At 51.3% G+C, this 27,957-nt stretch overlaps 2 protein-coding genes across 2 annotated transcripts in view; both read left to right on the plus strand.

Moving 5' to 3' along the window:
* qsox1 (quiescin Q6 sulfhydryl oxidase 1) overlaps nucleotides 1–27,957 on the plus strand; it is a 146,835-nt gene that overhangs the window by 81,800 nt on the left and 37,078 nt on the right. The window lies entirely within an intron of this gene.
* Nucleotides 1–27,957, plus strand: part of xpr1a (xenotropic and polytropic retrovirus receptor 1a) — a 52,056-nt gene that overhangs the window by 12,197 nt on the left and 11,902 nt on the right. The window contains exon 3 of the mRNA XM_062450177.1: nucleotides 26,804–26,905. Within this exon, the coding sequence (XP_062306161.1) occupies nucleotides 26,804–26,905 (102 nt within the window). The remainder of the gene's footprint in view (nucleotides 1–26,803; nucleotides 26,906–27,957) is intronic.

The following is a 27,957-nucleotide window of genomic DNA, read 5'->3' on the forward strand; positions in this document are numbered from 1 at the left end:
CTGACATTTAAGTGTTAGACTAGATATATGGATCAACTCAGTCTCGAGTATGTGAGACTGTTATTCAGGATTACCAGGCTCTTAGAAGTAGTCTCTGGGGTGTGTGTGTGTGTGAGCATGCCTGTGTGTGCTGACACGTCCTCTGAGACAGGTTACTGTTGCAGCTTTAATCAGAGTGGGGGGGGGGGGCTAATCTAAATGTTGGCTGGGCGCCATCGGCCCCGCTCTGACAAATGTAACCTTTTTGTATACCAACCCAGCCTCATCCATCTCGCATGGTGTCGTCGTGGAGACTGATGGGTTCGTCTGGGTTGGTTTGCAACGCGTTGATTGGCTGTGATGAACAACAAGGAGGAGTCACTATGAATAATAAGGATTGTGGTTATTGATTATTAAAACAACAACAAAAACGCCATCTATGTTTTAGTTTGAATAGCATATACTTTACATAAATCGTTTTGACACAGATTATATCAGAGAAAATGGATTCAGGGAGAGAGAGAGAGAGCGAGCGAGCGAGCGAGAGAGAGAGAGAGAGAGAGAGAGCGAGAGAGAGAGAGCGAGAGAGAGAGAGCGAGAGAGAGAGGAAGAGGGAGGAATGAATATATTCAGTACAGTTTGACCTTGTCTTGTCTCTACTGTGTTTGTCTTCATCCTCTCTCACACTGCTGTGCTCCCACATACACACACTCACACACACACGCAAGCTCACTCACGTTCATATACTTACACACGCGCACATGCATGCTTTCAGATGCATACAGACGCAAGCTCTCTCGCTTACGCACACACACACACACACACACACACACAGCCAGACACCCACTATAGGGAGTGTGGGTGTGAACTATAGGTGATGACAGCAGGACCATATGGTGAGGTATTTCTGCTGTGTCTTCTGTGTCTGTGGAGAGACAGTCTAACAGAGCTCTTCAAAGCCTCTCTCATCTCTCTAACAAACCATTCATTTGACTGAAGTCTCTGAACCGGAGGAAATTGTTCATTATCTACAACAGTTTTTTGGATTAAATGCGTAACATTTTAAAACCACAATCGGTCTTCATCTGATGAGATTGTGCTAATGCTTTTATGATATGATCTCCCTGCTCCATCGGTTTGTGTCACGGGGAAATGTGAACGAGTCAAGCGTAACGCTGGAGGTGAATGGGATGTGTGCGGTTCCGTGTGTGTATGTGTGTACAAAATGTGTGTGTGCAAGGGTGTGCTTGTGTGTGTGGTTATAGGTGTTTGATACACATAAATGTGCGTGTGTTTCTCAGTGTCCTTCACCATCCCTCCATCCAGGCTCTCTGGAGAGATGTCTGGAGAACACAATCTGACTGGTTAGCCATGTATTTCCCTCTTTTACCTGATTGGCTGGTTTGATACTCCAGTGTGACTTCCTGTGTTGTTGCTTGAGGTGTCTGTAGGTGGGTAGCTGCGCGTGGTGCCACAATTGTGGGTCTGGTTTGTGTGTGTACTTGTGTGTGTAAGTTGGACGCCTGCAGATTCTTTCTAATCTATATTCAAATTGTTTCTCTCAGCAGGGATAGGAGCCATGCTCAGGGACCACACACACACACACACACGTTCATGTGTACTGGCAGGTCCTGTACACATTGGACGTGATTACAGGTCTAGTTGTTCTATGCCTTACAAAGAGGGAAGATAGTTCTATTTGGAGCAGACAGTTGGAAACATTGTCGTCTCTGCAGAAGGATGTTGATTTAGAATGAGTTGAGACTGTGTTTTATCAGGAACATTTGTTTGAATGTGTGTATGGAAAAAAGAGAGAATTTTGAAAGAGAGAGAGGGAGGCGATGGCTAATTGTGTGTTGATAAAGATACGCGTGGTGTGTTCAATACCCCCCAGGCTGAACAAAATGAGAGGGAGAGAGGGAGAGAGGGAGAGAGGGAGAGAGGGGGGGAGAGAGAGAGGGGGGGAGAGAGGGGGGGAGGAGAGGGGGGGAGAGAGGGGGGGGAGAGAGGGGGGGGAGAGAGAGAACTGACAGAAATGGGAGTATGGAGAAGAGGAGGTGTTGTGGAGGCACCTTGAGGACGACTCTCCCTCTTCTCCACTCCTCTTTTCCCCTCCTCTTCTCCACTCCTCTTTTCCCTCCTCTTCTCCACTCCTCTTTTCCCCTCCTCTTTAAAACCCTCATCACCCCAGTGAAGGACGAGCTGATGTACACCTTCAGAAGGTCACTGTATAAGAATAGACCAGCCAGGCCACTTCTCTACGTTACTGTACCCTGACTACGCTCTGGGCCTGTGCACAACCAGGGAGAAGGGAGCTTGGGGCTTCATTAAACGTTGCATAGCTAAACTTCAGTCACAAACACATCGGGATCAAATCGGAGACAGTTTGATTTGTACAGACCTCCCAGAGGGCTTCTCAGTGGGACACACACATCAGCACCTATAAGCACCCTAAACCTTCAAGGAAGACCAGAGAAAACGCCTGTGAGAAAATTCAGAGAGAATTTAAGAATGAGTCCAGACGTTTATGAAACCGTAGAGATGGTGCCAGCACTTCATTTGGCTTGATATACTGTCCGTAGACTAATATCAAGAGAGATGCCTGGAGACTGTTGACGTGAGGTGAACGACTAACATCATGGAGGTATGAGATATTTCTCTCTCTGTTCTGTCCACTGGCAGAGGAGGAGACTAGACCATCAATAATTCAGAGGGATTGTCCCTGGACAGACTGTTTTTATATTAAATGTTGAATTATTAACGTTGTCAGATTGGAAATAGAGACTCCCTTTTCTTTTCTCATAACTCCGAAGACCTGATAAGATGCTGTTGTGGAGTCTACTTCAAAAATAAATTGTTTTTAGTTTTTGCTAACTATATAACTTCAAACGCAATCAGTTTTCTATATCAATAAATCCGGGGACATTTACATTACATTTAGTCATTTAGCAGACGCTCTTATCCAGAGCGACCCCCTCGAGGCAAGTAGGGTGAAGTGCCTTGCCCAAGGACACAACGTCATTTTGCACAGCCAGAAATCGAACCGGCAACCTTCTGACTAATAGCCCGATTTCCTAACCGCTCAGCCATCTGACCCCCACATTTCTAAGCGTTATCCAGGAGTCGGGACTGTTTACAGTACATATGAGATAGGCTCAACTTGTTTGGACTGACAACCTTAGTGCTGTTGTTGAAGAGTTAGATCAGCTGCAATGAGGCCTAGACACTCCTGTTTAAATCAGTTGACATGCAGGCAGGCAGGCACACACACACAGTTTTGCAGCTGTTGGACAGCAGTTCTCGGACGTGTGTGTGTGTGGTGCTGCATCAGTAAACGTAAAGGTCAGGAACAGGTCTCTGACTTCCTTCTCCTCCTCCGCATCTCCAACCCCTCTCTCTTTTGCTCCTTCCCCTTTTGCTCCTCCCCCTTTTGCTCCTCCCCCTTTTGCTCCTCCCCCTTTTGCTCCTCCCCCTTTTGCTCCTCCATCCCCTTTCTTCGCCTCTACCCATACTTTTGAACTTCCTCCTTGAGCCCCTCCTCCTACCCCGCCCCCCTCCTCCTACCCCGCCCCCCTCCTCCTCCCCCCCCTCCTACCCCGCTCCCCTCCTCCTACCCCGCCCCCCTCCTCCTCCCCCCCCCCTCCTACCCCGCCCCCCTCCTCCTCCCCCTCCTCCCTCCCGTCGTGTACCATATGCCCGTCTACATGACTGCCTGGAGAGATATGCATATTTCAAAGCCTTGGTGGATTCTGGCTTGATATATTCGTGATGAGGGGTAATATTCACCGATTATCTCTGAGCTAAAATCCAGATCTGGGCTTGACACAATGACACATACAGGCAGGTGTGTGTGTTCAGGTTTCCTGTCCATAGACACCTTTTTTTGCTCCAGGAACTACTTTCAAGAGTCCTTCCTGTGATGGGGGGGGGGGGGGGGGTGTTTGAACAGTGGTGTCACTGCTGTGGTGCACCCAGGGACAAATACTCACAGGAGGCCTCTCTGTCTGTCTGTCTGACTGCCTGTCTCTGTCTGTCTGTCTCTGTCTGTCTGTCTGTCTGTCTGTCTGTCTGTCTGTCTGCCTGTCTCTGTCTGTCTGCCTGTCTCTGTCTGTCTGTCTGCCTTCCTGTCTCTGTCTGTCTGGCTGCAGCATTAATATGGCTCCACTCTTCTGTGGATGAAACAAAAAGCAGTTTGTCTGTGCGATCCTGTCCTCAGGGCATTTTGTGTGTCGTCTTGACAAGTGGCATACTTCTAATTAGGCTCCATGATGACCCAATTAGTATGCAGCACAGCAGAGCTGAGTGGGGGGGGGGCTTAGAGTCACCCTGGCTAGGGATAGGGTTGGCACCATGGAGCACGCTCAGATCACTCCTTCATTGGAATTGCCATTTAGCAGAGGTGAAATGTTCAGTGTGGGTAGGAAACTAGGATTATCTACAGCCGGTAGAGTTATGAATTTTATTATGATCATCAGTCCTCTTGGGATCAACTTCCGAATTGAAAATGAAAAATGTTGACCCGTCAATAGGATGAAAACCGCTGCCAAAGACGTCTTAATATGTTAATGTCTGCAACAGAAACAGTCAGCAACCATGGCACCGCGGGCATGAGCAGAATAAGGCCTGTCCTGTTTTTGTCCTGGACACTGAAGGGGCTAAGATTTAGAGTTCTGGGAGTTTGCTGCTCGTGGTTTTAGAACGCTCCGTGCTCGGAACAAGCCAGAACATCTCAGCCTGTGCAGGCCTGGGACGAACCAAGAGAGACTGCCAGCTAGATAACATCACTACCCTCAGTCTGCCTTCTCTCTTTACAGATCAACATGACTGCGTGATAGTATTTCTCTCTTTAACTCTGTCTCCTTCCAACACACACTCTTTTTCCTGTTCCTAAGCCTCGTTACAGCATGTGTTCACGCTTGTTTTCCTGTGTTCTGGTGGTGGTATAGAACAAGATGCAGATAAGGAGCAGACAGATAGAGCCCCCCCCACCCCCCCCCCCACACACACACACACACACACACACACACACCCCTACAGCTGCTCTTTGAACACAGCACACACACCTTCCCCCAGGAGCTAAGTGGCGGGGCGTCACACACTGCACACGGGGACACACACACGCATACACGCGTGTGTGTACACACACAGAATCATGCACACCTTCTTACTCATCCCATCACTCAACATGAACACACACACAACCCCTCAGTGAGTCACGTACACACACACACACCACATACCCCTCCTAAACTGCTGCCCCCCGTCGCGGGGCTAAACGCTTCGTGGCGGGTGTGTGATGTTTCTGGGAAGACAGATCGATGGAACTTCTTTCATCAACCGGACGGCTCCAAATACACAGCCGCTAGTGTGGCTGAATACAGCAAGAAATCCTGTTCTAGTTTGACCTTGGGAGTCTCGGAAAGGTCGCTACCATGGGAGCCAGTTATTGTCATTTTCTACCGACCATAGGTCAAACCTTCCGGTCCGAACCCTGATGATTAGAAGACGTGGGGGGTCATTGGCGATATACCGCTGTGTTGTGCTAATCATGGTAGCTTATTGTTCATCCTAATCTGATTACTCTGCAACGTGAGTCTGTCGGGGAGACAAGGTCAGTACGTGGCATGCTAATCCAATCAGGATACAGCACGTATGATCTAATAATGGAGGATTGCATTGCACCTTCTTCCGTCCGGTGTGCGTGTTTGGTCATGGAGACCATCCCTCTACCCTGAAACCTCTTATCACATCTGGAACTAGAGAGGGGGGGGTTCCTCTCTGATGACGGGAGCCGATGCTCGGATTCCTGTGTGAGGTCCGCTGGGTCCGCTGGGTCCGCTGGGTCAGTGGTCAGCACTTCCTGACGGCTGCCCCGCGGTGATATTTGTTGGAAAACCTGACGGACAAAAGTTTTTGGACTGACCAAGCGAGTTTCCATGACGATCCGGTTGTAAGCAGGAATTGAGGTGCTGCAGTGTCAGGAAATGTGTTATGTCAGCCAATCAGCAGGCTCTGTTCAGAGTACAACTATCAGCAGTTACACACAGCTGTGTGTGTGTGTGTTTTACTTCATTTCTGTCCTCAGAGGGTTTTTCAATACGTTTCTTATCGAGTCACTGCAGCTGCTGAGAAAATGCTATAGTGGTCTAGTGGTCAATGGGGAGACATATACACACACATACACACACACACACACACACACACACATACACACACACACACACACACACACAACCTGAGACTCACCAAGATGTCTCTCCATCACCTAAAGTCGTACACAGACATGTTAGAGATTACAATAATCGACAATTTGACATCATTATCCGTCAAAACTATTCAATAATGTGGTTCATACTGTACATTTACAGTAACCTAATTAATACGATTGCCTCTTTATTGATTGTCACAGAGCAGCCCTGCACAGTGCTTATCTGCCTGAGTGTGTGCAATGATCTCGGGGGTTGACGGGTGTGAAAGCAGGGGCCGCATGCCCGGGCGGGGCTAGTTTGAACCCGGACACCCTCACCCTCTTTTGACCCACAGCCTCCTTTTTGTTCAGCATCTATTCTCCAGCCTCTATCCCCCCTCCCCCCCCCCCTCCTCCACCTCCTCCCCGCTCCTACAGCAGCCCCGGCCTCGGCCCCCGGCCCCAGCCCCGGCCTCAGCCTCGGCCCGGCAGATGAATGGCTGCAGCCAGGACTATTGACACACCACTTATCTGAGCATTTATGGCCGTACTGCCGGTCGGGGAAACTCATATCTCTTCATAAACACACACACTCACACACACACACAGTGTCCACGCAGGTCTGGGGAGGCAGCTACTGTCCAGACTCACAGGTATTTACTGGTCCCTGGGGTGGGGGGCCAGGGGGGCTGGGGGGCAGGGGGGCTGGGGGGCCAGGGGGGGTTCAGCTGGATCCTAATGGTTCCAGGATATTGGAAAAAGAGATGGATCTAAGAAAGATTGATAGAGTATTGTGTGTAATCCATGATGGTGTTGTCTAGTGTGTGGTAGTGTGTGTTGTGGTTCTGTTTTCAGTGCCCACTCAACATGATGCTATTTAGGGGAACGTACAGAGAACAGAACAGATCTTACCAGGCTCAAAGGCTGTTAGGAGTGATTGATAAAACCCTATTAATTACTGAAAAGCAGATTAACACCCACATGGTGATTAAGCTAAGATAACACATCTAAATGTATAGTGAAGACGGCCGTATGGTTTGTGATTCCCCATAGATGTTCTCTTGCATGGAAAATGAATGGATCAAAACTTGATGTTTTTAAATCGAAAACCAACCTGTTTGTCTTCTGAAACAAAGGCTCCTAGACAAACTGGTGTGTGTGTGTGTGTGTGTGTGAATAAAAGGTGTATGTTCGTGATGTGTGTGTTTGAAGTGTGTGTGTGTGTGTGTGTGTGTGCAGCTTCAGAGCGGTGGCAGTAGGAGGGTGAGGGAGCAGGATGTCCCCTGGGGGCCACAGAGCCTGCTGGATCAAACACACACACACACACACCGAAACACACATCAACCTGCCACCAGCCATTACAATAACAGATTGCCCTGTCTGAACTTGTAACTGTCAAAGTACAAAGAGTGTGTGTCTTGAGTGTGTGTGTGTATCTTGAGTGTGTGTGTTGGGGATGTCATTTCTACTGCCTACTTCTCTGTGGCCCGCTGGCAGCTGTGAGCCTCCGTTTCCCACTTTTCATCTACCATTAGACCATGAAGACCTCCCTCACATCTCTGGTGCTGCATCTGCAGCAGTGTTACTTGTGCAGTTGTCTCAGTCTGCAGTCTCTCTCTCTCCCAGTGTTAGATTCACCTCTGGCATGGCTGCAGTACTGCATGTCTGCACAGTTATCAGTCTGCAGTACTTTAAGTCTGCAGTACTTAAAGTGTGCAGCCTGCATGTCTCCCTCCCTCCCCTCCCGTCCCTCCCCTCCCTCCCCTGCCTCCCTCCCTCCCTGCCCGGTTTTTCCCAGCTCCCAGTGTGTGGAGAACCAGGGGACTGGGAAGGTAAAATGTGGAACATGCTCTTTAATGGATCTGTGTTTCCAGGCGTCAGATTGCTTTCCTCACACCTGGGTGATCTGACCTGTCTCAGCGGGATTCCGGGGGAAACATTTCAATATATCTCCACCGTGTTTCCGTAAACGAATATGTTCCCTCTCAGCGGGTGAGGCGAAAGGGATTTCAAGTTTTTTTTTATGTTCCTCTTCAACCAGTGAATGATAAGCAGGCCTGGCTCATTAGAGATCTGTTTTCAAATGCTTCTCAAACGCTTTGCCTTAAAGGGCAGGTCTACTTTAAAGGTCTTTTATCTGGAGACATTAGCATAGGCGCTGTCGGCTGCTGTACGGCCAGGTGACCAGGACAAACCCAAACGCCTGCTCTCCCTGTGAGCTCCAGGCATCGAGCTGATTGGCCACCAGCACGGAGCCCTGCTGAACAACAGACGCAAGAACAGGCGCACCATTGGCTGATGTGCGATGGCCGTCGGCCCTGGTTGGCCAGCGCCTGTGTGCACCCGCGCTCGTTGCCTGGATACAGCCGAGTCTTGATTGTATGAGGGGCCTTGAGAAAGCTTTGAGTGACAGTATGAGTATTCTGCAGAGGAATTTTCCTGTCTCTCTCTCTCTCCCTCTCTATCTCCAACTACCTGTCTGTCTCTCTCTCCCTCTCTCTCTATCTCTAACTACCTGTCTGTCTCTCTGTCCCTCTCTCTCTATCTCCAACTGCCTGTTTGTCTATCGATCTATCCCTCCTCATCTCCATATCTTGGTGACTGTTCTCACTTGGCCTTGGCGGCCACATTCTTTCACTAATCTCTCATAATAAACCAGCAAGTGTTTTGGAACCTTTGGATATTGTTCAGGCAGGCAGGCAGGCAGGCTGGGTTTCTAAGTGGTCCTTATATGGGTCGACCTAATCACTGCTCTGTTCAGGCAGAGCTCCAGACTGTGAGCTTAGCTAGGAAGCTGCTCGCTGATGTTTCAGCTAGTGGGCATTGGCTGGACACTCCTGGACAGATATAGCACTGTAAACTTGCCCTTCTCTCTCCTCCAGTGTGTGTGTGTCCTGAATCAGAGTCTTAGACAGTGACTCAGTGACTGCCTGTTTACGTCTCTCTGGGATCCGGGCCACAAATCTGCTTCCATCCTGTTAATGTCTTCTCAGATCACACACACACATACAGGAGGAGAGAGAAAGAGAGAGGGGGTGGGCTCCATGGAAAGAGGGAGCCAGAGAGAGAGAGACGGAGGGAGAGGGAAAGGAAGGGATGCCAGCCTGCCACAGTAGTGTATGTGTTTAGAGGAGCTCTCTAAACCCAGATGAAGTCGTAAGCTGAATGTGCAGTGGGGTCAGTGAAGCGGTCAGCACTCTATAATCACTGCAGACCCCCCCAGGACCTGGGCTGAACCACACACACCCTCCAAACTCACCTTCACACACCCTCCAAACTCACCTTTTAAACTGCACTCAGTCCAGAAGCCCAAACACATTCAAGGTTTGAATTCATGCTTGTATGTATGTGTTTAGATAGGGCTTGATGAAACGTGTGTGTGTGTACGATAGTCATGTCACCTCTCTTCTACGTCCTCCCCTCTTTCTCCTTCCTTTCTTCTTTCTGTTTTCTTCCTTATTTCCTCCCTTTCTCTCCTCCCTCCCCTCTCTCCTCCCTCCCCTCTCTCCTCCCTCCCCCCTCTCCTCCCTCCCCTCTCTCCTCCCTCCCCTCTCTCCTCCCTCCCCTCTCTCCTCCCTCCCCCCTCTCCTCCCCTCTCCTCCCTCCCCCCTCTCTCCCTCCCCTCTCCTCCCTCCCCCCTCTCCCTCCCCCCTCTCCTCCCTCCCCCCTCCCCTCCCTCACCCCTCTCCTCCCTCCCCCCTCTCTCCCTCCCCTATCCTCCCTCCCCCCTCTCTCCCTCCTCTCTCCTCCCTCCCCCCTCTCCCTCCCCCCTCCCTTCCCTCCTCCCTCCCCTCTCTCCTCCCTCACCTCTCTTTCATGGTCCATGACCACGCTCCCAGTGAACCCTTTGCAACTGTTGCCTTGACAACTGCTCTCTCTCTAAGCAAAGAAGAAAAAACACATATAAAAAAATCTTCACTTTTCTGTGATGGCATGATAAGTGCTGCAATTATGTAAATGCTGCCTGAACAGCCCCAGTGTTTTTGAAAATCGCCCGTCAATGTCTCTACTCTGCTCGCTCGCACAAGGCTCTCAGTTTCATTCTCCTTCAAATCTCCCTACAGTCTTTCTTCTCTCTCCTCTGTTTTCTTCTCTTTTTTCCACTGTCTCGCTCTTTCTTTTCTTTTCCGTCACTTTGTTGTCTTCCAATCTCTCTTTCTCTTTATCTCTCGCTCTCTTTACAAGTGGCAGCTCTTATACTGGAGTATGGATATCAGAGATGGTGTTAGGTGTTACTGCCTGAGGATCATCAAGCATATTTCATAAGAATAACAACGTCCAAAGTAGTTTGAGCAGTCTCCAGAGGGGAATATCATTTTCTGCCAGTTCGAACATTTTCTCTAGCGTGACCGTGTAGGTGTGTGTGTGTGTCGGTGTGTGTTTTCCCTAGTGTAGACTGTCTCCCTGCAGTGACCTTGGCGCACAACACTCCGGATCCAAGCAGCTAACCGCTAGTCTTCCTGTTCTCAGCCACACACTAACGTCAGTACGGCCTGGCTCACGTACTCGCCCCCCCCCCCCCCACCCCCCCCCCACCCTGCGGCAGGTTTGTTTACAACTGAACGTGTTTCCAGAGAAATCCTGTTAGGGGCCGTTGGTTACGGCTGTCTCTGTGTGCGTGCGCCATCTCTGCTCTCTCCGAGCAACCCTAGAGTCTCCAAGTCTCTCCCCTCTACACAAGTACACAAGTTTGAATAGAATAAACACGGACAGAGTAACCTTTCATCTAAAGGGATTTAGGATGGAGCTTTCGAAGAGGGAGAAGGAAAGAGAGAGAGAGAGAGAGAGAGAAGAGGGAGGGGGGTAAAGGAGAGAACAGGAAAGAGGAGAGGAGTTTTGAGGAGGAGGTGGAGGAAGAGGAAGGCTAGATGAGAGCTGGTCATGGATTAAGGTAGATATAATAGAGTACCAAAAGCTCAATGCTGGATCAGGACCCTGATCAATAGGCCACATTTAAGCATCAATGTGCGTGTGAAGCCTGCTCAGATATCGTGTGTGTGTGCGTGTGTGTAAATGTTGTGCTCTTCACACACTTGAAGAGAAGCCCTGAAACACTGCTGAGTGTGTGTGAGGAGAGTGTGTGTCTCTGTAATGACCATTCACCATGAGGGGAAGAGGGGGTAAACAGACACTCAGTCTGAATGATTACAGCCAGAAGGAGGCACACACACACACACATCGTTGGTTTGTTCCACCCTCTGGTCCTCCGCTTCACACACACACACACGCACATACACACACACACCTGGTCATTTAGTACAGCAATCATCACTGTGGAAATGTGTGGGAAATGTATTTTAGTGAACATGGTGTGTGTGTGGGTGGGGGAGAAAGCCAAGAGCGAGAGAACGTACACAGTGAGAGATGTGCTTTTGAACTCTGGTTCTGCACTGGTCTCTGTTCCCTGTCTGGTACCCCCCCCCCCCCCATTCTACCTTGTTCTCCTCCTGCCTCCTCTGCACACCCCCCCCCCCCTGTGCCTCTCCTCTCCTGTTTTGCTGCTCTCCACCTCCCCCCCTCCTCTTCCTCCTTCCATCTAAAGGCTCTTTCATCTGTGTTCTGTTTGGACGGGCTGATGTGTGTTACTCCTGGCAGCACTGGAAGTGTGTGTGTGTGTGTGTGTGTGTGTGTGTGTGTGTGTAATAGTGAGACTGTGTGTGTGTGTCATCTGAAGCTGAACAGTATAAACAGGATCCTGCCAGCGTCATTTGACCTTTCCCCTCCTCCATAATGTCATTCATTGGCTGCTCTGCTCCCAGGATGTCTGTATTTGCAGTCAGCTCAGAGGAGAAGGATGTGTGTGTGTGTGTGTGTATTTATGTGTGTGTAGGTGTAATCTGTGCAGAAATGAAACATACATACACACACAGACACACAGCCGATTAGCAGTATTGATCGTCCTCGGTGACAGAGAGATCCATTCCTCGTTGTTGTCTCTGACCGTCATCACAACAGTGAGAACCATCATCACCTATATTCACCCTGGGAGATGGGTCAGAGGTCATAGGTCAGGGCTTTGTGGTTATAGGAAGGAGGAGAGGAGGGGAGGAGGAGAGGAGGAGAGGAGGAGAGGAGAGGAGGAGGAAGACAGGAGGAGGAGGGGAGGAGGGGAGGGCCTCAACACAACAGGAAGTATCCTTGAGAGGACAGTGACATCACAAGCCCCTCCCTTCTCGAGGACGATAAGTCTGCCTGCTGCAGGAGCCACACAGGATGCAGTCCAGGAGGATACAGAAGCATTTCAGACGCAAACTAAACCAAGTATGTAGGACGCGCGTCTCCAGACCAGACCCTGCATCCTGATAAAGAGACGGCATGAAAGAGATTGAAAGCAGAATACTCCCAAATCCGATTCCTCTCTTCAGTGTCTGCTTGTGTATCTGATTAGGCATGGAATTAGACCAAGGATTTCCTGATTACGGCAAGTCCAGTGGGACAAACAAAGCGTAATTGAATCCTTTAGATTGACAGGCAGAGCATACAGTGGGCTAAGTGCAGAACTGTACTGGACTCTTCAGAGAGAACTAACAAACCATGAACAACATGAATCAGCTGTTTTGATTGGCTTTATATCCTACCTGGGTCAGTCAGGCAGTAGCAGTCAGGACAAGCCAATCAAGGACAGGATGGAGGGATGGAGGGACTGGGGGAAGATGAGTGCAGTAGCCTCATTTGGACTCATTACTAAGTAGTAGAAGCAGACAGGCAGGCAGGTCAGGAGTTCAAAGGTCAGTGTTCACAGTGAAGGGTCAAGGTTCAGAGAGCGGCAGGAGAAAGGGAGAGTTTGGCTCACTGAGGTCGCCAGCGCTCTGTCTGGCTCTGGCAAGATTCACTCTTCCATTCCCCCTTTAATGGAGCGCAGAGCTCTGGACCATAATGGAGATATTGTTATTCTCGCTCTCCCTCCCTCCCTCCCTCCCTCCCTCCCTCCCTCTCTCTCATTATTTTGGTCTTTCCCTCTCTCCTCTTTCCCTCTCTCTCTCTGTTTATTATGGGATAGGTTAATTACCTGGACCTGAGCTGCATATTTGTTAATGTTTCACAGGAAGCAGGCCACTCTAACAGGTCACTGCTGGGGTTGTGTGTGTGTGTGTGTGTGTCTTTGGTCATGAGAGAAAAAGTATTAGGGTTCCAAAGTGTGTGCGAGTTCCCTGCAGTGTTTCTCAATTCCATTAAATCCTCACACATACACACTCACTCTCACACACACACACTCCAGAGTATACACAAACGGCACCGCAGGGAGCCAGTCAGGGAGTGAGTGGAGAGGAGGAGGAGAGTAGAGTGTTTTAGGCCAGTCATGGCCCCCACCTGTTAGTACAGACCTCCAGGGGGGGCCAGGGGTGGGGGGGCAGGGTGAGCCGGGTGGGGGGGGGGGACAGGGGTGGAGGGTCAGGGGTGGAGGGCCAGGGGGGGCCAGGGGTGGGGGGCCAGGGGGGGCCAGGGGTGGGGGGCCAGGGGGGGCCAGGGGTGGGGGGACAGGGGGGGCCAGGGGTGGGGGGACAGGGGTGGGGGGCCAGGGGGGGCCAGGGGTGGCCAGGGGTGGAGGGGCAGGGGGGGCCGGGTGGGGGGGGGGACAGGGGTGGGGGGACAGGGGTGGAGGGTCAGGGGTGGAGGGCCAGGGGGGGCCAGGGGTGGGGGGCCAGGGGGGGCCAGGGGTGGGGGGCCAGGGGGGGCCAGGGGTGGAGGGGCAGGGGGGGCCAGGGGTGGGGGGGCCAGGGGTGGGGGGGCCAGGGGTGGAGGGGCAGGGGGGGCCAGGGGGGGGGGGGCAGGGGGGCAGGGGGGGCCAGGGGTGGGGGGGCAGGGTGAGCCAGGGTCACAGCAGGCTGTTAGATGTCTCTCTCTCTGGCTGTAACTGCAGGAGCTCCAGCACAGCTGTTAGACCGGCCTTCACTTAATACACTGTGTGTGAGTGTGTGTGTGTGTGTGTGTGTGTGTGCGTTTGTGTGTGTATAAGTGGAGCTGGCTTTCATGAATACGCTCAGATGTGGGGGTGTGAGTGGACTCCCATGGACGCCATGGAAACGTCCCTGTCACATCCATCAACCAGGAGAGAGCAGGGAGTCCCCTGGTGCACACACACGCACAAAGGACCCCACAGGTTGTCATAGATGCATACGGCCACGCCCCTGTTCTGTCACATGACCAGCTCCCACGGTAACAGAGACAAAGGCCCTGGAGACGAGCCGGGCTGGGAAACCATCCAATCAGAGTTGCTGTTGTGAACAGTAACACCACATCAAAGATCCATAGGACATATACATCCATCCGCTGGATCTAATCTGTACAGTACACACCTACACCCTACACACCTACACCCTGCACACATACACCCTGCACACCTACACCCTACACAACTACACCCTGCACACCTACACCCTGCACACCTACACCCTGCACACCTACACCCTGCACACCTACACCCTGCACACCTACACCCTGCACACCTACACCCTGCACACCTACACACCTACACCCTGCACACCTACACCCTGCACACCTACACCCTACACACCTACACCCTGCACACCTACACCCTGCACACCTACACCCTACACACCTACACCCTGCACACCTACACCCTACACAGCTACACCCTACACACCTACACCCTACACACCTACACCCTGCACACCTACACCCTGCACACCTACACCCTACACACCTACACACCTACACCCTGCACACCTACACCCTACACACCTACACCCTACACACCTACACCCTGCACACCTACACCCTGCACACCTACACCCTGCACACCTACACACCTACACCCTGCACACCTACACCCTGCACACCTACACCCTACACACCTACACCCTGCACACCTACACCCTGCACACCTACACCCTGCACACCTACACCCTGCACACCTACACCCTGCACCCCTACACCCTGCACACCTACACACCTACACACCTACACCCTGCACACCTACACCCTGTACCCCTACACCCTGCACACCTACACCCTGCACACCTACACACCTACACCCTGCACACCTACACCCTGCACACCTACACCCTGCACACCTACACCCTGCACACCTACACCCTGCACACCTACACCCTGCACACCTACACCCTGTACCCCTACACCCTGCACACCTACACACCTACACCCTGCACACCTACACCCTGCACACCTACACACCTACACCCTGCACACCTACACCCTGCACACCTACACCCTGCACACCTACACACCTACACCCTGCACACCTACACCCTGCACACCTACACCCTGCACACCTACACCCTGCACACCTACACCCTGCACACCTACACCCTGTACCCCTACACCCTGCACACCTACACCCTGCACACCTACACCCTACACACCTACACCCTGCACACCTACACCCTGCACACCTACACCCTACACAGCTACACCCTGCACACCTACACCCTACACACCTACACCCTGCACACCTACACCCTGCACACCTACACACCTACACCCTGCACACCTACACCCTACACACCTACACCCTGCACACCTACACCCTGCACACCTACACCCTACACAGCTACACCCTGCACACCTACACCCTACACACCTACACCCTGCACACCTACACCCTGCACACCTACACACCTACACCCTGCACACCTACACCCTGCACACCTACACCCTGCACACCTACACACCTACACCCTACACACCTACACCCTGCACACCTACACCCTGCACACCTACACCCTGCACACCTACACCCTGCACACCTACACCCTGCACACCTACACCCTGCACACCTACACCCTGTACCCCTACACCCTGCACACCTACACCCTGCACACCTACACACCTACACCCTGCACACCTACACACCTACACCCTGCACACCTACACCCTGCACACCTACACCCTGCACACCTACACCCTGCACACCTACACCCTGCACACCTACACACCTACACCCTGCACACCTACACACCTACACCCTGCACACCTACACCCTGCACACCTACACACCTACACCCTGCACACCTACACACCTACACCCTGCACACCTACACACCTACACCCTGCACACCTACACACCTACACCCTGCACACCTACACAGCACCTATCGATGCTTCTTCTGAAAAGCGTGTGCAGTCAGCTGTCTGATCCAGCCAGGTCACATGACCGTGTATGTGGCTTTGTTGTGGATTGTTCCAGGACCCAGAGACGCTACCTGTGTCTCCCTAGGGAGAATGGAGAGCTGTTTTTACACACTCACTCACACACACAGTCACACACCCACACTCCCCCCTGGGAAGCCCTCTAAAAGGGTTTCCGTGTTACTGGGCCAACGTGTTAGTGCAGAGTAGAACCCCAGTCTATATAAAGACTGCATGGATACTGGTGCACTCACTGCTACTTCCTGTCATACCTGCGATCGTCATTTAACAGCCTTCCGGTTGGTGCTCGTTCCTTATTGGTGCTTGGCAATAGCCCTCTTGTCCAATGAATGCCGATCTGGATAAAGTAGCAGTATGTATCAGCGGTCCTCTCCTGCCACGCCCTGTCAATCACATTTCTCAGCCAATCGTCTTTTGTTGCTCTTTCCCACCGCCCCGCCCCCTCCCCTGGGGAGGGAGTGGTGCGCCCCAGGCCTTAGGCTGGGGATAGTATTGATCGACACAAACACACACACGCACACACACACGCACACACACACACCAAGGGTCTTGCTTGCCATGCAATTCAAAGACACTGGGTCCTAATCAGCGGTTATTGATTCCTCAGTGCTGACTGTTCCGTCTGTAGATTGTTCTTGATCCTTCTCTTCTAGGATCATACTATTATGGGATGGTTGGCTTATTGCAGTTACCATGGGGAGCAGCCTCATGGATGCAGGCACTAGATATGAAACGGTCAACAATGTCACAATCATGTTCCCATCAATTACACAACCACATACAGGCTTACATATGCACCTACACACACACACACACACTCTTACCGGACACCTGCTCATTCGCATGCATGCACACACACTCATGTGAAAGCAATTGGCTGGCTGAGCAGAGAGGCTGGGCTCCTGTAGGTGGTTGCTAATGGCTACGGCAGCTCAGGGAGCAGGGGAGCGAGATGTCGATAATGACAATGTCACTGGCAGCCAACCCTGCAAACTGGAGCAGCGCGCTCTCACAGACACACACACACACACACTTGCACACACACAGCAGAAACGGCTATTTTGTGCAAGCCAGCTGTCTGGTTTGTAATTTTCTTCTCATGGTTTGAATCTCAACCTGGAGAGAAACGTCTTCTCTGTGCTGTTGTCCACGTGTTGTGATGACTCTTTCAGAAGTAAGTCAAGGTCAAACGAGATTGGCTTTTTCTCAGGAGTTTGACCCCTGAGTTCTGAGCAAGGCCCTAGCTCACCCTATGGCATCCTGGGAAATTGAGTTATTTGACAATAGACAGCTAATTTCCTCCCCCCATCCATCAACCTGCAGTGCTAGGTAACAGTTACCAAGGAAATGGAGTACAATAGCAAACATTTCCATGGACTCTCAACAACATTCATGTCACAACAATGAGGAGAGAACTACTGCAGCTGTACCATCTGATGTAAGACGATGCAAAAGCCCTCAGCCCTGAGAGAGAAGGGAGGAGAGGAGGAGAACAAGAGACAGAATGAGAGAGAGAGAGAGATGAAAGGTGGGGGAGAGGAGAGGAGGGAGGTGGGGAGAGAGAGAGAGGGAGAGGAGAGGAGGGAGGGAGGTGGGGAGAGAGAGGGAGAGGAGAGGAGGGAGGGAGGTGGGGGCAAGGAGAGGACAGCCCCCAGTCTCTCGTCCTGTGCCAGCCCGGTGAACAAGACGTCTGGAGAGAAGTCAGCCGTTTCATATCCTCCTACACGCCTAAACACAGCCATTAATATCAATATGTGTTTGTCCAGCCTGGGCACTTGTGCGTGGTGAGAGAATGACATGAAGCTGATTGCTCTAATCAAGCCCCCAGGCGTCAGTGTAACGAGGTGCAGCCTTGAGCGCCCTGCCCTGCCCTGCCCTGCCCTGGCCTGCCCTGGCCTGCCCTGGCCTGGCCTGCCCCGCCCTGCCCTGCCCTGCCCTGGCCTGCCCTGCCCTGGCTGCTGCGATCCCACCCCAGTCCCACACCCCTGGTGTCTGCGCTCCTCTGACAGGGAGAGGGCAAGGGGGAGGTGCCCTGGAGGACCAGCCCCTGTGATTGGTCTAAACAGGGAGGATGGCAGTGACGGTCAGGGATGAGTGGATTGTCCTCCGTTTATCTGGCTCCACTTCACCTCCCTTCTTCTCCATCCTTCTCTCCTGCCACCCATCTCCCTCCCTCCCCTCCTCTCTCCCTCCCTCCCTCCCCTCCTCCCTCCCTCCCCTCCTCTCTCCCTCTCTCCCTCCCTCCCTCCCCTCCTCCCTCCCTCCCCTCCTCCATCCCTCAGGCCATGTGGTGCCATACTGTCTAGGGCTCTCCACACACACACACACACACACACACAAACAGTGTGTAAACAGCACCAGGGCTCCTGCAGTTCCAATGGTGTGCCCCTCTCACATCCTCTATGTCTCTCCTCTTTCTCTCTTTCTCTTCTCTTGACATTTCATTGAGAGTAGCCAGTCTCAGAGGGCAGAGCCAGACAGCTGTTAGCACACACTAACAGTGGCGACAGCACCATGGTGCTGAGTGCTAGTGCGAGTGTGTAGCAGTGTGACATTAGTTGTGTGTGTGGAGGCTTGTGTGTGTGTGTGTGTGTGGAGGCCTGTGTGGATCTATATGTGGTGCTGGTAGTGGTCCCTGGGGTGTGAGCTCTAGGGAACAGGTCTACCATGTTGGAGAAGAATAAAGATGAACTTTCGTCAGCAATGTTTCATCCCATAGGTCTAATACTGTAGTCAGGAGATATGCATGCCAGTATCTTAGCAGTGTTAAGGAGATAAGATATGTGATGTGAAATATAATGTGTGTGGTGTGAGGTATCAAATAGAAACCCTACCTCTCTCTCTGTCTCTCTCTTTTTCCCTCTCTTTCTGTCTCTCTCTCTGTGTCTCTCTCTCTGTCTCTCTCTTTTTCCCTCTCTCTCTGTCTCTCTCTTTTTCCCCCTCTCTCCTCCCTGACATTCCCCCCCCCACCCCCCCAGTGAATCCCGTCTAATCTCTCTGTGATCAGATTGGCTCCTGCTTCAGTAGAAGACAGGAAGTGAGGTGTGCGTGTTCCTGCATACTGACACTCAGTCTCTTCCTGTGTTGGGGGCTCTGCCAAGGCAATAACCACCACATTATCCCCACCACGCTACACTGCCAGCGGAAACATGATATTAGACACCATATTGAATCTGAGCCAATTTGCATGCTAATGGACTGGGTTCAAGCATGTGTAGAATTGTACGTGCGAGCAAATACCGCAAGAATATAAGGGTGATGCGATTACGGCTTTCAACTGTTATGGTCTTTTCGTGCCGCTGTGGAAATCCGATACACTGGCTCAGGGTTAGCACAGAGGACTGGACGAGCTGGTATTCACTTGCGGGAAGTTTGAGAGAATTTGAGAGGGAAAGTGCAAGAGAGAGAGAGAGAGAAACTACATAGATACAGAACGAGGGCCGGAAGGAGTTTGATGGAGAAAAGGTGGCAGATAGGGAGAGTGACAGTTGGGAGCAGATAGGGTGTCCTTCAATCAGACCTTTTATCAGACTGACTTTTCTTTTTAGCTGGGGAGGAGGGGGAGGAGGGGGAGGAGGGGGAGGAGGGGGAGGAGGGGGAGGAGGGGGAGGAGGGGAGAGAAACATGGAGCAGAGCCCTAATCTTCAAGGGCTGATGGGGGAATGTGTGTGTGTGTGTGTGTGGGAGGGAGGGGGGGTTGGTGGATAAGCACAAGAGGACTGGTCCAAACTTTCTCTGGTGTGACAGAGATAACACTTCATAGCAGCGGGGGCTCGTAGCCCACACACACACACACACACACACACCTGCTGACTCACACACACACACCTGCTGACTCACACAGACACACACACACCTGCTGACACACACACACCTGCTGATTCACACAGACACACACACCTGCAGACGCACGCACACTCCCATACTCCTACACACACCAGTAAACCCTCTCTCACACACTCATTGAGCAACGACTCACGGAGCGAGCAGGAGATAATCAGAGATAACATTGATCTGTCTGTAGGATGGATGTTACCGTAGCGATTACTCCCTGAGGTTAACCCTCACCTCGACAGAAGCTTCAGTCCCAAACACACGCAGGAACCACAAGACGAGGTGTTTCCAGTTCACCGTTGGAGATCTAGAGAACGTCATCAAGTGAACGGACTGAGTTCTCACTCCTCCAGAGTGCGATGAGGATGTGATGCTTGTGTCTCTCCTGCTCCTCTGAGTCTAGTTGGAGAAGACACTCAGAGAGGGGGGGGGAGATTCAACGCCCTCAGAGGGACAGTAAAAAACAGGCGGTGATTACCTTTCCCATCAGTCCTCTGGTCGATGACATGGCTTTCTGTGGAATACAGTACGCCTGATGCCAGGCGACGTTTGTGGCCTACTTCCTCCATAGTCTTCATCGGTTGGCTGTAGCCGCCCTCACACACACACACACAGACACGCACACACACACACACGCACTCACACACACACGCACTCACACACACACACTCAGACACACAGACACGCACACACACACACACATAACAGGGTCTCAGTAGTTCAGAATGTCTCTCCTGCGTAGTTGTGTGAGGATGAAGGTTGTGTGTGTGGAAGAAGGCATGCTCCCAGGTCTGTGAGTAAGCCTCCGAAATACTGGAACTGTCAGGCTGTGTTGCTGTGACACACACACACACACACACGGTAATACGATGTTTCCACCCCAGATGTCCCTAAATCTTTTACAGGATCATCTGAAGACTAAGAGAACAAAGATAGTTTAAGGACAAAGTTAGAAGAGATGACCCACTTAGACTTCCTGCCCTGGAACAAGGGCATTCACTCTCTGATGGCCAACTCCTTTTACAAATACTTAAAACTGAGATAATTGGTACAAAGACTTTGTTGTAAAGTTATACTCCGGTAAGAGGTCAGGAGAAAGAGAGAGTCATTAAAAACAGAACTTCGAAAAGAAAACAGCTGATCTGTAATGCAGTGGGAGAGATGCAGGCAGCCTGTAAAGGCTGATGTATGGAACGATACAATTGTCTTTTGTCTTTTGTTCGCCGTGTTGTCGATCAGCCCTCCTCGTGCCCTGGTGCGCTCAACAAACGTCCTGGAAGCCTGTTCCTATCAGAGACCGCTTACCCAGAACACCCTGCCCTCAATCCTGCTTCACCCTCCCGTCTCTGTGCGGTCTGAGTTGGAGGCAGGATTTCAGGACCTTGGACAGGGGTTTGAACTTCTCGATGGTGCTGATGCTCTCTGCAGGGTGGACTCGCTTTTGAGACATCGAATCAAGTCGCGTTCCTGTAGGAGAGGATGGAGGGTTGGTGTTTTCGAGAGTTAGGGTTTGTCCAGGTTAGGATTAGCTCTGCTGTAGACCCCTGACAGACACAGGGAGGTTCATTCAACAGCATACTCTCTTCCCAAGCTGCCTTTCTAAATAGGAGTGTGTTCTTAATGACTTGCCTGGTTAAATAATACATGTAAAAACAGAAATAGAAAGAGTGTCGAAGCTAGCCTGAGTGAGAGATCAAAGCTCTGGTCTCCAAGGACCTCCCTGTCTCTAGGATCCTCACACACACACACACACACACACACACACACACACGCCATCTGACCAGGCTCTTTTCCCAGTCCCTAATGTCACCCAGCTGGTGCTGTGACCACAGGCTGACGGGAATACACCTCTCACACACACACACACGTACACGTCACGCACACACAGACAGCCACTGACACACACGCACTCTCACTAATGAAACTAACCCCTAAAGTGTCTCTTGTTTGAATGAGTGATTCCCCAGTCTGCGTGTGGCGAGGCTGGGTCTGTGCGGTGCTGATAGTGGGTCTGGGACACGGCAGGTGTTTCCTGTGGGCGCTGCAGCCCGGTCTGGTGCATGTGCATTCTTAATGTTCTGCTGGATCCACACACACTCTGATTGGTGGAATTAATTGTGGCTGGAGGGGCAATGGGAAACAAGTGAAGAGAGGGGAGGGTTGTTTGTATGTGTGTGTGTGTGTGTCAGGAGAGGTGGGAGGATGTGTAGAACAGCCTGAGGAACCTCTGTGTTTGGGGGGGGCTCTCTCTCCCTTCCCCTCTCTCTCCTCCTCTCTTTCTTTCTCTCCCTCTCTCTCTGTCTCTCCCCCTCTCTTTCTCTCTCTCTCTTTCTTCCTTTACTCCCAGACACGCAGACTCACCCTTCGATTGAATTTGATTTAATTCCCCTTGAATTACTAATCTAAATTGACCTCAACCCTGACCCTGCCTGTCCTCAGAGACCCCCCCCCCCCCCCTCTCCCAGCATGCGAGACCAGCACACCATCATCACACCCACAGTAACTGAATGTCTTGTGTTGTTATGTTGTACAAAAGCCAAACGTGGGTTAGTCTATTGTAATGAGCAGGGAACAGTCCTGTACTCTGTTGTACTGTGTCCTGAGCGGCTTGTAGGAGGGAGATAGGAGGAACGACAGCTCAGACCGAGAGGACGCAACATTAACACGGCTGATAAGCAGTCATGATGAGGCTTTACACCGGGCGGGATGGAGTGTAAAATGATAGCTGTGTCTGTCTGTGTGTGTCTGAGAGAGAGACACAGAGAGAGACACAGAGAGAGACACAGAGAGAGACACAGAGAGAGACACAGAGAGAGACACAGAGAGAGACACAGAGAGAGACACAGAGAGAGACACAGAGAGAGACACAGAGAGAGACACAGAGACAGACACAGAGAGAGACACAGAGAGAGACACAGAGAGAGACACAGAGAGAGACACAGAGAGAGACACAGAGAGAGACACAGAGAGAGACACAGAGAGAGACACAGAGACACAGAGAGAGACACAGAGAGAGACACAGAGAGAGACACAGAGAGAGACACAGAGAGAGACACAGAGAGAGACACAGAGAGAGACACAGAGAGAGACACAGAGAGAGACACAGAGAGAGACACAGAGAGAGACACAGAGAGAGACACAGAGAGAGACACAGAGAGAGACAGATGGCCTGGCATATATTCTATCCAGACTACACCCTGAGGATAATTACAAGATGATATCTGCTCTCTGAACACACACACAGTGACTCTCCTCTCTCTCTCCCACCGCATCTCTCTCTCCCACCGCATGTCTATGCCTGAATACTTGACTGATGCTACTGTTAAGTGGAGCAGCACATGGGGGGGCAGGGCTCGAAATGAACGTTGTCCCGCCGTCCTAAAACGTTGTTTTCAAAACTTTTTTTCTAAAATATTATTTTAACCTTTTTGAAACTTTTTATTCGAAAATATCTTTTAAACCTTTTAAAAACTTTTGGGATTTTTTTTTCCTCAACCTTCTGAAACTTTTTTGTGGAAAATATAATCTAAATACAGACAGTGTGTGACATGGGGGGGAAGGGGGGGCTGTGTCTGATCGTGTGTGCAGAATCTGAGACTGTACATGCTCATGTTATTCAAACACCTTCATGGGGGGATGGGCAGGAAAATTCGGACCTCAGCCTTGTGTGTGTGTGTGTGTGTAGAGGGACGGTGTTATGTTCGGGAGCTCCGAGAGGAATTTATGTGAATGTTTTATGGGGGTGGGGTTAAGGGGAAGCCCATATAAGGAGAGGGGGAGGAGGTGCGGGGGGGGGGGGGGGGGGGGAGGAGGAAGGGAGGTCTGGGGGGAGACTGCTAATGCTCATCATTTATTCATCTGTGCCCGAGAAGGAGGGATGAGAGGGGGAGGAGGAGGAGAGAGGAGGAGCGAGGGGGAGCGGCTTGTTCCCTCAGCCTACCAACAAGCCACGGGGGGAATAGAGCAGGACTTGTTTTTCTACAACCATCTCCATGCTTCTTTGTCTGAGTGAAGGCAGATGATCCACACAGACACAGACCGTGTTGAGTTGGGTGGGAGGTTGTGTTTCTCATCCTACGGACCCCGCGTGATGGTCAGAGGAGCCAACAGCAGGGAGGGGACCAGGGTGGAGCTGTCCACAGTACTGTACCTCAGGAAGCCATCTCAGTCTCTCCCCCCAACCTCTCTCTCTTCTCCCCCTCTCTTAGTCTCTCTCTCTATTTCCCTCACTCTCCATCTCTCTCTGGTTGCGGAGGAGTTCACACTGTGCTGTGGACACACTGTTACGAGAGGAACAGGGCCACTAGGAGGTGGAGTGTGTGTGTGTGTGTACAGAGGGTCTCAAACAGTGATCTGTTCCTCCTCGACCACACACTGTTCCAGTAACGAGCGCCTGTCTGAACCCATACTGGGAGTGTGTGTGTCTACGCTGGAGAAGGAAGCTGTGGAGAGCTGACACACCTTTAATGAAACTGAGTGAAAAAAAACCTCTCTTTTAAGCCATTAGGATTTTTGCTTGTTAGAAGATTCTGTGTGGGTGTGTGTGTGTGGAAGGAAGGAAGGAAGGAAGGAAGGAAGAAAGGAAGAAAGGAAGAAAGGAAGAAAGGAAGAAAGGAAGAAAGGAAGAAAGGAAGAAAGGAAGAAAGGAAGAAAGGAAGGAAGGAAGGAAGGGGGACATGGTCGACAGGTTGAATGTTGGTTGTGAAGACATGGTGTAAACGTTGTATGAATCATACCTTGATTCAGGACTGTCGCAGTGAGACGAGCTTTCACAGCTTTGTTGTCACATAGCAAATGGGTGAGAGCACACACACACCCTCTAATATACACACACACACCCTCTAATATACACACACACATAGGCATAGACCCACACAAACACACTCATGATATGCAGATTTATACAGAAGAATAGCATGCCTGCACACACACACACACACAGGTATATTCTCTAAGGTGCAGCTGTCTCTTGTGTTGTACATCAGTGGGTTAGAGAAAGGTGAGAGGTCAAAGGTCACTCCCTCCGTCATTCTCTTTCATCCTTACACTCTCTTCTAGGCTTTCATGTTTCCCCCTATCCCCCCCCTCTCCCCCCCCCCACCATCTCCTCCCATCCCGTCACTGAGTGGTTCAGTACTGTACTGTATCGATAGACCCCAGCCTCTAGAATTAACTACAAAGCATTTTGAAGCACTCAGTGTGATTTGATTAAATTCTCCATTAATCGTTTTGTTGAGTAGATCTCATTTATTTCCGTGTAAAGCTCCAAGATGCTTCACCGGCTCTCTGGCTCTCTGGGACCCTTCGAGTCCTTCACCACCTGCACTCAGGGGCTCGCTGTGTGTGTGTGTGCGTGTGCGTGTGTGTGTGCGAGTGTGCGAGTGTGTGTGTGGGAGGGAGGGAGAATGCGTGCGCATGCACATACTGTTGTGCTTAAGTGTGTGTGTGTGCATGCATGGGCGTGAGTGTGTGTTTAAAAGCTGGGGATATTGACAGCCCCTCGCCCCAGGGCTATCTTTCCTATTACCCAGCTCAGAATTGAATGCCTTCATGGAAAGGTTTCTGCCTGTGTTGAACGCTCACCTCAAGTGATGGCTAACATTTTCTCCTGAAACCTAGTCTGACTCGAGACTTTACATTTATATCACAACCCCCCCCTCTCCTGCTCCGCGACATAACTACTGAATGTATCTTTGGTGCGGCTCGGCCAGTAGACTGGTTTGGTTGTTTCTCCGTGACATTTATGTTCAGCGATATATCAGTGATTCTAGGCCCGTATCGGAGCCGGCCAGCCAGTCTGACAAGCAGAGCATTGATCTGAGTGGGTGACAAGTCCTGAATGACAAGGCGTGCTTGTTAAAATGATCGGGTGCCAGTGTTAGATAACGAAAGGTTGACACGCTGTCTTGTGTCACTGACAGCTTTCCCCCTGTCTGTCTGCCCATCTGTCTGTCAGGGTGTGTGTGTGTGCAAGGTGGTTTTAAGTTTAGGGTTTGGGGGGATATCATATACAGCAGACATCAAGAAACCCTGGTTGGAGAGAAGGAAGTCTGCTTACTGAAAACACACACACACACACTGACTCCCAGTCTAAGCTCTCCCGGTCTCTGCTTGAATGAGACAGCATATTGGACGAGGCAGCCCGTCGATGCTTATCCGGTTGGCTCAGTCCGAGCAGAGATCTCCCCCGTGCCAGAGGTGAGACAGGAAGCAGCCTGTTAAAGTCATCACCATGGCAGCAGATCGCTTGGCTCCCTGGGGGTGTGTTTGATTTATCCACCCGGGGAAACGGAACCCCCGGAACAGTCCCAGGAACGTGAGCTTTCAGCCGAATCAAACACACCGTGTACATTGCCATGTACGGTCCAGCTCTGCTCCTCCAGTGCATCATGTGATGCTGAAGGCAGTTGACTGGAGACTGCATTAGCCCCTTAAGCTAAAGCCCAGGCTTTACAGGTATCAAATCATGCTTACCCGACCACCCCTAGAGTTCAAACACGAGGACACACAGCTGACTTTCCCTCTGTGTCTCTGGTTGCAGAATGCAGGACTGTGATGTATTTAAAGAGTGCTCGCTGTGTTCAGCTCTGGAAAGCCACACCTGGTGTCCAGGGTTCTGACCTCTGTTGTCTTTCTCTCCCCCCCCCCCCCCCCCCTCCCCCTCCCCCCCAGTCACAGACGAGGACACCGTCAAGAGGTACTACGCCAAGTTTGAGGAGAAGTTCTTCCAGACGTGCGAGAAGGAGCTTCTGAAGATCAACACGTTCTACTCAGGTACGGTTCCCCCCCTTGTCACCCCTCTCTCTCTCTCTCTCGCTCTCTCTCCCCATGTTTTCTCTCTTCTCTCCAAACACCCTCTCTATCTCTGGCATAAAACATCATAAAGGCAGAAATGCGACCAAAAATATATTGAAAAAAGTAGACAAAAATTACAATTAAAAAGTTCCTCCAAGGCAGTAGCTCAGAATGTGTGCTTCATCATTAATCCACGACTCACCCCCACTGTAAGGTCAACCGGGGTCAAGATGGCTTAATCCATCCATAACTGGGGTGGGCTATTAATCAGAAGGTTGCCGGTTTCGTTCCCTGGCCATGCAAAATGACGTTGTGTCCTTGGGCAAGGCACTTCACCCTACTTGCCTTGGGGGGAATGTCCCTGTACTTCCTGTAAGTCGCTCTGGATAAGAGCGTCCTGGTAAATGACTAAGTGTAAAGTGGGGGTTGGCTAGGCCCAATGAAGGCCTGGACTTTCCTCCCAGCCTGTCCACCAGCCTATATGCTCATGCAAGGTTTTCCTCAGCGTGCGTCCGTGTAGGCGTGTCGCGCAGCGCTAGAGTTTCCTCAGTGACGACTCTCGCTGTCGTAAACACCGCGGGTCTCCTTTCACCCATGCCTGCAGAAAACATGGCATGTGCCTCATTTGTGTCAGTTGACGTTGTGTCTAATGCGGGGAGACAGATTTAGCCGGGCGATATGCTGGTGGGAGTAATTTAGGGAGAGAGAGAGAGTATGTGAGTGGTGTAACATGAGATACGATTTTCTGTTGTTGGCTTGAACTTTTTCTGTGACTCTCCTCTTAGGGGGCGCTACTGCCCCTAGAGGGTGTCACTGGAACTGCGTCTAATGAACCAAGACTGCCTAGCAACATACTGTGTACTTTAAGTATTTGCAAAACAAGCTCATAATTTACTGGCTGAGACGTAGGAGGCAAACAGAAGATTTATGTAGTTAAACTGTAGTGAAGTTCAGAGCCATATATAGGCAACACTACCATGGTGAAGTTTATCTCAGCGTTGAAACCTTGTTAGTCAGCCAGCCAGTCAGTC

This window comes from Osmerus eperlanus, chromosome 24 (assembly GCF_963692335.1).
Source record: "Osmerus eperlanus chromosome 24, fOsmEpe2.1, whole genome shotgun sequence".
Lineage (NCBI taxonomy): Eukaryota > Metazoa > Chordata > Actinopteri > Osmeriformes > Osmeridae > Osmerus > Osmerus eperlanus.